At 48.1% G+C, this 10,682-nt stretch overlaps 1 protein-coding gene across 1 annotated transcript in view; it reads left to right on the forward strand.

Moving 5' to 3' along the window:
- Positions 1-10,682, forward strand: part of Fbln7 (fibulin 7) — a 46,708-nt gene that overhangs the window by 16,109 nt on the left and 19,917 nt on the right. Inside the window, exons 2-3 of the mRNA XM_008840356.3 lie at positions 1,533-1,692; positions 4,920-5,090. Of these exons, the coding sequence (XP_008838578.1) occupies positions 1,533-1,692; positions 4,920-5,090 (331 nt within the window). The remainder of the gene's footprint in view (positions 1-1,532; positions 1,693-4,919; positions 5,091-10,682) is intronic.

Here is a 10,682-nt window from a genome sequence, read left to right on the forward strand (position 1 = left end):
AGGCAGCAGATATTCACTGAAAAAATTTAGTCTAAAACCCAAAAATAAACAATGGTCCATAAGCCTATCTCTAAAGATATGCCTCAACACAGAGTTATGGCGGCTTGTCTTTGTGTAGGCACACAAGTCAGGTCAGGCAGGTTTAGCTTTGTAACACATAGCCCCTAACTGAATGAGAATGACTTTAGCCCAGAACTGCTTATCCTAGAAGGCCAAAGTCCTATTGCCCTCTTAGATATCTGAATATGCCCATTCTTTACTTAAAAAAAAATGTCTTGGCTCTAAAGACAATAGAAACTGGAAGGAAACCTTACAATTTTTATCATTCAGTATGAGACTTAAGTAGCTTTAAGTCAGTCTTTGTCATTTTGTCAATGATAAAGATCCTCTTTTATTTTCCTTTTTTTTTTTTGGTCTTTTTGAGACAGGGTCTCCCTGTAGCCCCAGCTGTCCTGGAACTCACTATGTAGACCAGGCTGGCCTTGAACTCACAGAGATCTGCCTGCCTCTGCCTCCCGAGTCCTGGGATTAAAGGTGCGCACCACCACACCCATCTTATTTTCCTTTTTTAAGCTATTAAAAGTCACCAAAACTTGGCATTGACTTTTATTGAATGTTGCTTAATGTTATTTAAAAAAAATATTCCTGAAGCCTGGCGCGGTGGCGCACACCTTTAATCCCAGCACTCGGGAGGCAGAGGCAGGTGGATCTCTGTGAGTTCACGGCCAGCCTGGTCTACATAGTGAGTTCCAGGACAGCTCTGGGGCTACAGGGAGACCCTGTCTCAAAAAGACACACACAAAAAGACAGTTTCTTTTTAACATTTTTTTTCTTTTATTACATTAGTGTGTGTGTGTGTGTGTGTGTGTGTGTGTGTGTGTGTTTCCTGTTATATATATTTTTGAGACAGGGTCTCCCTGTAGCCCCAGCTGTCCTGGAACGCGCTATGTATACCAGGCTGGCCTTGAACTCACAGAGATCCGCCTGCCTCTGCTTCCCCAGTGCTGGGACTAAAGGCATATGCCACCACACCTGGCTATTTTCCGTATTATATTTTTTAAACCATGGGACTCACCGGGCTTTTGCTTTACTGCCCTCTTGTTTTTAAAGTGTCTGAAGGCGAGAGGAAGGAAAAATTCACCAAACCTGGAATTCAAGGCCTTAACTTAGAATGAGGAATTTTCGTGTTATTTGGAGTAATAGACCAGTGATTATAAGGAACTTTGGGATCAAATAGTTGCTCAACCACCTAGTCATTTAGTCACCAATCCCGACCTTGGTTTGTTCTGTTGAGAGGTGAACTGGGGCTATGATAAGTGTACGTGGACTGTCACCGGGCAATGCAACCCAGCAGACTGTTGTCCAGGTGGACCATTGGGCAGGGAGGGGTGCCTCAGGAAAGCCACTTTCCCATGGTGCTTTGCAAGGCACTGGGCAGTTTGGAGCTTGTAGTTTAGAGGGCTTCTGCAAGCCCAGAGCAGGAGGGTGGGATGAAACCAGGCACAACAGGTGGTGGTCTCTTCTCTCCCCAGGGCTGTCTCAACAAGCAGCAGCTTCTTACCACCATCCGCCAGTTGCAGCAGCTGCTGAAGGGCCAGGAGACCCGCTTCGCGGAGGGCATCCGCAACATGAAGAGCCGGTTGGCCTCGCTGCAGAATTCTGTGAGCAGAGTGGCCCCAGAGACGCCCCCAGGTGGGTCCCAAGTCAGCAGACTGGGGCCAGAGTACAACACTCATGTAGCTCCCCTGAAGTTCTCCCCTCATCCCTCTGCCCCCCCCAGCTCTGGTCGATATGTTAGAGAAAAAGAGAGCGCGCATCTGTGTGTGTATGCGTGTCGTGTGTATAGGCATGTGTGTGCTAGTGCCCAAGGAGCCACAGCAGAGTGTTGGATCCCCTGGGGCTGGAGTTACAGGTGGATGTAAGCCCTCCAAAGTACGTCCTGGAAACTGAATTCCAGTCCTCTACAGAGCAGCAGGTACCCTTGACAGCTGAGCCATCCCTCCACCCCCCTTGTTTTGTTTTTTCGAGGCTGAGTCTCATGTAGTTCAAGTTGACCTCAAGCTTTCTATGTAGTCAAGGAGGACCTTGAACCCCTGAGCCTCCTGCCTCTGCCTCCTAAGTGCTGGGATTATAGGTTTGTACCATGAGACCTGGCCTTTTCTTCCTTCCTTGCTTCCTTCCTTGCTTCCTTCCTTGCTTCCTTCCTCCCTCCCTCCCTCCCTCCTTCTTCTTTTCGTTTTCTTTTTTCTTTTTTTTTCCTCAATATGTAGCTCAGGCCGACCTGAAATTTAACAATCCTCCCACCTCTACCTCCCAAGGGCTGGGATTACAGAAGGACATCACCACACTTAGCTCATTTCCTCTCCTACCTTTTCATTCTAGGCTTAATAACTACCTTGCTACCCATGAGTCCATAGAATTTTTGAAATGCCATTTTGAGGTACACAGTGGACTCTGGTTTTGCTTTTGTTCCTGTTTTTGTTTTTAGCTTAACGGGCTATTTTTTAGACTGGTTTTAAGTTCATGGTATGGAAGGCCCAGCGACTGCATTCATACATCCTCCACACACACACACCCTGCCAGCATGCCACCCTTGTTCAGTCAATGAACCAACATAGCTCTGGCTTTTTAGGCCTGAAACTATGTCCTCCAGTGACTCCTCTATTAGTGCCAGCATGGCTGTGGACAAACACTGCCAAGGACAAAGCCCATGTGTCTAGTGAGGGTGCAGGGGAGCACCCAAACTCCCTCCACTGGAGGTAGAGCTCTGATTGACACTGGGCTCTTTTTCTGGCTGTCCTGGTATCGGCTCTCACACTTTCAGGACCCAGAGATGGGCACTGGTTTACCCCTGACCTGAGGGTTCAGGGGACAGGGGACAAGGCCTATTGCTATCTGACATCATTGGTTCCCTGTAGATATATTTCCCAGGGGCCTCCTTGTGTGAGATGAAGTTTCTAGCAAATTTTAGCTTCGGGCACCAAGTGGGCTCCTGTTTCCTTAGCTCCATGGGGTGGAAACAGTTCTGTCAATTAACCCTCACTTTCTAAGGTTCTGTGAGACTCCAACCTTTAGAGGAGCTCTGTACCCCCAATTCTATACAGAAGGCAAAGTCCTTCCTCACTACAGATAGGGAAACTGAGGCCAGGAGAAATAATTGACCTAGCTATTTCTTTTTTTTTTTTTTCCTACTAAAACCATGACTCCATGGAACATTCCTATTTTCATGGGATTGCAAAGAGGCACCCAGAGTCCCAGAGCCTCAGGGAACATGTTATGAACGTGTCCTGACTGTGTGAGAGGCAGCTGTCACTGGACAGATGAAACAGTGGCTATTACGTTGTCATTAGTCCTTATCCCAAGATTTGGTGGCTTTCTGCCTTGAACTATGATAGATTTTTTTAAAAGCTTTCTTTTTAAATATTTTATTCATTTTTTAAAAAAATTGTGTGTGTGTGTATGTATGCTCATGAGTGCAGGTGCCTGTGGAGGCTAAAGGTATTGGCTCACCCTACAGGCAATTGTGAACACCTCAACATGGTGCTAGAAATTGAATGTGGGTCTTCTGCAAGAAGATGGGCTCCCACCATAGATTTTAAAAGGTAGAGAATTATCATTTGAAAAAATTTCTCCCATGTGCTGCCTCTCATACTATGTATGAGTCACTGGGCTAGGTGACAACCCTGCAGAGGGCTGGCCTCTTTTAGGATACTGCTGGATGGAAGCGCCGGATCCTTCCCACTGGATCCAGATCAAATGGCAACCAGTGAGGAAATTATTTACTACCCCCAGCCTTTGTTTTAGACAGGGTCTCCTGTAGCCCAAGCTGGCTTCATACACATTATATAGTCCAGGATGGCCTTGAATGGCTTTTAACTCATGGTCTTCCTGCTTCTGCTTCCCAGCTTTTGGGGTTATAAGTATGCACCAATACACCCAGCTATGTAGTAGTTTTTTGTTGTTGTTTTGTTTTGTTTCGATCTTTTCGAGACAGTGTTTCCCTGTAGCTACAGCAGGCCTGTAGCAACAGTTGGCCTGGAGCTCACTATGTAGACCAGGCTGGCCTTGACTTCATAGAGGAGATCCACCTATCTCTGCCTCCCAAGTGCTGGGATTAAATTCCTGCACTGCCATGCCCAGTGGGATATAGGAGGCAGAGTCACAGCAGCTGGCTTGCTGCCCTCTGAGCTTCCTGAGGACTGGGCTTAGTCTGTCTTGTTCAGTGATATATCCCACGTGCCAATCTAGTGTCTGGAACACAGTAAGAACTCAGTAGATCATTTCTTTCAGTGGCCGTTTATAGAGCACTGGGCTGGGGAGGTCGCAGGACATGGGCCAGACTGAATTCCAGCAGAGAGCTCTGACAGCAGACATGGAGATGTGCCTGTCAACACGAGTCCTGCCATCGTTACAAATGCTAAGAAGAAAGCAAAGTGAACTGGGGGACAGGGGCTCATGGTGGCCAGGGAACCCTCTGGGAAGTTGTGGCAATTGATGGAAGCCTGAAGAGCAGGAAGAAGGAGCAGGACAGAAGAGGATTGCTCTACAGAAAGAAGTGTGGGACTAGGCCAAACTAGGCTGAGTCTGTTCAGGAGATTGAAGGAAACCCAGTGGAGCTGGAACTAAAAGAAAGAAAAGGCAGTAAGTGGCTGTCTCGCTGACCTTGACCCTCAGCACTGCAGTGGGAGGCCCTATGCACACCTCCATGTCTCTGAGCCACAACCTCTTTGTTTTTCACTAGGCACGCATCACATGACCCTCCTCATCCCTAAAGCAGAGGGTTTAATGAGGTGTGGCATTTAGAATGTCCAGGTCCATTCCCCGCCCCCAGCAGGCAGAGGGAGAAGTCTTGTGACATTGATACAGCCATGGCTATAGTCCAGAGGGAGCGCTTCTAACCCTTTGTCCTCTCCTTACAGTTTCCTGTCCCTCTCTGGATGCCCCTCTGGATGGCAGAAAGTTTGGAAACAAGTACTTAGTGGATCATGAAGTCCATTTTACTTGCAACCCTGGGTTCCAGCTGGTTGGGCCCAGCAGTGTGGTGTGTCTTGCCAACGGCACCTGGACTGGGGAGCAGCCCCACTGCAGAGGTATGGTCACTTCTCCCCATCCACCACACAGTGGGTATGTGTTCCTATATGTGAATTCAGGTACAGTCATGCCACATGTGGAGGTCAGGGGATAACGTCTGGTATCATTTCTTGCCTTCCACCATGGTTGAGACAGGGTCTCTCTTTTCTTGTTCATCACTGAGTTTGCCAGGCCAGCTGGCCAGTGAGCTGCCATGTGTCTACTTCCCATCTCACCATAGGAATGCTGGGACTACAGTGAGTCCAGCTTTAGGTGGGTTCCTCACACTTGCAGAGCAAGCACTTTACCCACTGAGCCATCTCTCCAACCCCATAATTTTTTTTTTTAGACTTTTTTAATGTGTTTGAGTGTATTGCCTGCATGGATGTAAGTGCACGCATGTTGTGCAATGCCTGAGGAGGACAGAAGAAGGCACCGGGTCCCCTGGAACTGGAGTTACAAATGGTTGTTAGCTGCCATGTGGGTGCTGGGATTCGAACACTGGTCTTCTGGAAGAACAGCCAGTGTTCTTAACCACCGAGCCATCTCTCCAAGGCCCTAGCCCCATGATTTTTAAAGAATTTAAAAATTTTATATGTATGAGTGTTTTGCCTGCATATATGAAAGTGAGTATACCATGTGCATGCCTGGCGCCTGAGGAAGGCAGAAGAGGGTGCTGGATCCCCTAGAACTAAAGTTAAAGATGGGTATTAGCCACCATGTAGGTGCTGGGAACTGAACCTGGGTTTTCTGGAAGAGCAGTTAGTGCTCTTAACTGCTGAGCCATCTCTCCAGCCGCAGCCCCATGATTCTTTAATCATCCCTCAGTCAAAAAATGGGGGAAAATGTGTCTGACCCTTATCTCCATGCTGGGCTTGTCTGGTCTCCATCTGAATGAGCTTGCTTTTCCATCACAACTACCTGGTTTCATTTTGCCTATAGGAGATCTGAGGCATGGAGCAGTCAAGGACCTTATACAAAGGTACCCACTTGGGGTAGATACTCTGATTCCAAAGTCTGTGCTCCTCAACAGCTCACCCTGCCCTGCATTCTTGTGATTGGTTTTGCTTGTTTTTAATTTTATTTATTTTTTTAAATTTTATGTGAATTCGTGTATTGACTGCATGTAGGTAAGTGCACTCGTGTCGTGTAATGCCCATGGAGGTCAGAAGAGGCTGTTGGATTCCCTGGGACTGGAGTTATGGACAGTTGTTAGCTGCCATGTGGGTGCTGAGATTGGAACCTGTGTTCTTAACCGCTGAGCCATCTCTCCAGTCCTGTTTGTTTTTTTGAGACAAAGTCTCATGTAACCCAGGCTGGCTCTACATTCACTATACAGCTGAAGATGGCCTTGAACCCAGGATGTTCCTGCCTTTTCCTCCTTCTTCCTCCCAAATGCTGGAATTACAGGTGGGTTGGTGATTGTAGCTTATCAGGTTTGTATTTTAGCTGAGTGTGGTGGCACACACCTGTAATGCCAGCACTTGGGAGACTAAGGCAGGTGGCTTGCAGAGATCAGTCTGGGCTATAGAGTAAGTTCCAGGCCAGCCTGGGCTACAGAGAGACCTTGTGTCAAAACAACAGCAACAGCCAGGTATGGTGGCACATGCCTTTAATCCCAACACTTGGGAGGCAGAGGCAGGTGGATCCTCTGTGAGTTCGAGGCCAGCCTGGTCTACAGAGTGAGTTCCAGGCAGCTGGAGCCATAGGGAGACCCAGGAGACAAAAAAAAAACCCAGCAACAACGAACATTGGATCATATCAATGCTGGGGTGGGAGCTGCCTAGGCTAGGAGGAGGGACAATGGGGAGGGGACTGCTGCTCTGCCCTGGGGCTACTACAGTCTACTTGTGGGGCTCCTCCTCTGGGAATTCCTTAGATATCCTTTGTGTGTCCGCAGAGACTTGATGTAGGCAGCTCCAGGATGGACTTCTCCATGATCAGTGAGTCACAAAAATGCTTCTTTTTTCTCTGTGCTATGTTTGAGAACAGAACTTTTTTGGCAAAGAGAAAGTGAGGCTTGGCACACACAATGTGTTGGCTTTTCAAAACCCCATAGACAGCCAGGCATGGTGGCTCATGCCTTTAACCCCAACACTCTGGAGGGAGAGGCAGGCAGATCTCTGTGAGTTCAAGGCCAGCCTGGTCTACATAGTGAGTTTCAGGACAGCTGGAGCTACAGGGAGACCCTGTCTCAAAAAGACCCCCCCCAAAAAAAGCCCATAGACCATAGGCAAAAAAACCCCATGGATATCAATCATTTTTAGGTGTCCAGGGGACATCTTCTGTATCAGAATGTCTGTGACTTTAGTTAGAATTAAAGGGGAAGATAAATCTTTCACAAGGGCATGAGCAGTGTGAAGGGGGATCTGGGGGTTTGTTTGAGATAGAGGTTCTAATGTTGCTCAAATTCTGAGCTCAGATGGTCCTCCTACCTCAGCCTCCTGAGTAGCAGCAAATACAGGTGTGTGTCATCGTACCTGGCAAAAGACAGGGCTTTGGATGCTTAAAAACCTCTCTCTTTTAATTTAATTAATTAATTTTTGTGGTGGGTACTAGGGAGCCCATGTACCATGCACAGGTCCAGACTGCCCTTTCCTGTCTTCTGGAAGGCACGATGGCACAAAGGTTGGCTACAGATGCCAGTTTTTAGACCTTGCTGGGAACCTTCCCAGAGATAAATTGTGTTCCATGCCAACACACCGAGAAATGCTGTTGTTGTGCTGTTGTTGTGCAGGGTGGGGCGGGGGCGTTGCACGCTGAGCGGCTGTTGGCTGGGGTGTGCGGGTTTCACGTGCTGCGCTGCTGGGCGGGTCTGTGGCGGCTGCTAGGGAAGTGCAGGCGAGTCTGCAAGTCGGCGGGGGCCGCGCTGGGCGCTGGCGAGTGCAGACTCCGCGGGGGGGTTGCAAGCTGCTGGGCAGGTTCTGGGCCAAGCTTCGGGACGCTCCCTCTGTGGACGTGATCCGTTGGCCACCAGACCACGAGGGCGGGGGAGGTGTAGGAACGGCAAAAGCAGGATCTTCGCAAGTGAATGTTGACGGAAGGACAGCCCCCTCCGGGAAGACTGAATCACAGGCTGGTCCCAGGCGCAGTGAGACACAGATACAGCTCCAGACAAGTTCAGGGACACAGCTTCGATTTATTAGGGGGAAACTAGAGAATTTATAGTGTGGTGGCAGTAGCAAAAGCCTCAGCTGATAGGTGCTCTGTAGGATGCTTTATTTACATATGGCGGTGGGCTTCTATGCTGTCAGACAGTGCCTGATTATCACATAGGAAAAACCTGGCAGTTTCTATGCCAGAGGTCATGTATCTGTGGCGGCCACTTCAAAGGTGAGTCAGGAAGAGAGTAGGAGGCGCCCTGCTGGAAAGGGGAGTCGCTGCATAAAAACGCCAAGCCCCTTAGGCTATCCGGACATGGAGAGACTGCGACCAAAACAGCAGGGGTCCCCAACAAAATGCCAGTCTCTGCCATTCACCCCTGACACTGAAGTAACTCCAGCCAGTGAAATGCCTGATGGATGATAAACAGTGGTAGCAGAGATGTGAACACAAGGCATTTTCTTTCATTGCTTCGGGCCTCTGCATTTTTAACGTCCAGACTAATGTCCGTTGCAGACGGTAGACCCTTTGTATGTCTACCCATCCTCAAGGTTATCTGCGGCCTGCTTAGGCAGGCATGTGTTCGGTGGAGGGCACCCTTGTATCTCTTTCCTTGACCTTGTCATGGACATCTGTTTGTGGTCCACCCCTGGCCACTGGGACAGTGCTCATCTCCCCACCTTCTCTTTGGATTAGGTGTCTGTATCTCTGTGGTCCAAGTCAGGGCTTTTGGCTGTACCTGCTCTTCTTTTAACTGTGAGCCACTGAGCTGCTCTACTCAGGGCTGCCCAGTGATGTACACTCTTAGTGGTGCTGTGGGAAGAAACACACTTTACCCAGGTACTGTTTTTCTTTCCTTGTTCAGATTTTATCCAAATAGTCTGTTCTTTTTTAAATATTTTATTTATTGTTTTTATTTTATATGTATGAGTGTATTACCTGCCTGTATGTGCACTGTGTCTTGCAATCCCTGTGGAGATCAGAAGAGGGTGCCAGATTCCCCTGGAACTGGAGTTACGGGAGGTTGTTAGCTGCCATGTGGGTGCTGGAAACCAAACCTGGGTCCTCTACAAGTGCAGCCAGTGCTCTTAACCACTGAGCCATCACTCCAGCCTTCAAATATTCTGTTCTTAACCATGACATTTATAGTGAAAAGCAAGTTGAGCAGAAATGATAGCAGAAAGTATGTGTTCTGAGGCAGGTTGATACAAAACGTCAAAGGCCCAGGAACATCCATATCAATTCTTTGGCTAAGTTGGAGACCCAAAGTGCTCCCTGCAGCCTAGCTCCATCTTAGATGCTTGGCAAGAATCCTTTCCCAGGGGGATGCTGGGCACACGGGCCAGCTTCCTTCTTGACCTTGACCTCGCACTCCCTTCTGCCACAGGACCCTTTCTGTTGAAGACATGCAGTTTTCAGGCACCCTAGAGTTGCACAGAAAGCATTTAAAACGCAGATGCTGAGACCTCAAAAGACCCTCTGGAGTCTTTAGAGTCGAGGCTCTGAAAATCTGCATTTTTTCATATATTCAGTAGACATTACAGTATTAACTAAAATTTGAGGTTCACCACAGTTTGCCAATGTTTCCTGGAGAACCCCTGCACAGAGCAGTCTCACCTGCCAGGCCTGACTAACAAATCTGCTGATCTTTCTCATGGTCCCACGTAGTGTGCCCCTAATTCTTACCCCCAAGCTCAGGCACTCTTCCCAGACTCGCTTGTATTCCTTGTCTTCTCTCTTGCCAGGGCCTTCCCCTGCCTTTTGAGCTTCCTCCCCGACTTCCACACCAGAGGACTGCATGATACAGCCCATCCCGGACTTCCACACCAGAGGACTGCATGATGCAGCCCACCCCAGACTTCCACACCAGAGGACTGCATGATGCAGCCCATCCCAGACTTCCACACCAGAGGACTGCATGATGCAGCCCATCCCGGACTTCCACAACCAGAGGACTGCATGATGCAGCCCACCCCAGACTTCTGCCAGAGCCACACACACTAGTTTAAACATGGTGAGAGCCAGTCCAAAATGAGATTTCAGGGGAATGTTGAGGTGGCTCAGCAAGTAAAGGAGCTTGCCACCAAGTCTGATGACCTAAGCTCAATCCCTGAAACCCACATGGGGGAGGGAGAGAACTGACTCTCACAAGTTGTCCTCTGACCTCCACATACACACTGTGTTGTTCATGCACTTACACGTGCACATACTCACACAATAGATAAATGCAAAAAAAATTGCTCAAAATATTAGATAATGAGGAAAGATGGACACAAAGTAGGCAAAAGGTCACATGAGTCATGAATGAGGTTACAAAGCTTTTTTTTTCAGTTTCAACTTTGTCATATTTTTTTCTTTCTCAGATAAATGAGTTTTTCTCTACCAGATAAATGAATTCAACTTTTTGGGTAGTGAAGTAGCTAAAATAAATAATTGATAGTAAAAGTGTAAAACTCTAAGCAAAGCTCCCTAGCTTCAGAATGGCCATTCTTTTTATATTCATTTATTTA

Source organism: Nannospalax galili, unplaced genomic scaffold (genome assembly GCF_000622305.1).
Source record: "Nannospalax galili isolate Female #2095 unplaced genomic scaffold, S.galili_v1.0 scaffold1941, whole genome shotgun sequence".
NCBI classification, from domain to species: domain Eukaryota; kingdom Metazoa; phylum Chordata; class Mammalia; order Rodentia; family Spalacidae; genus Nannospalax; species Nannospalax galili.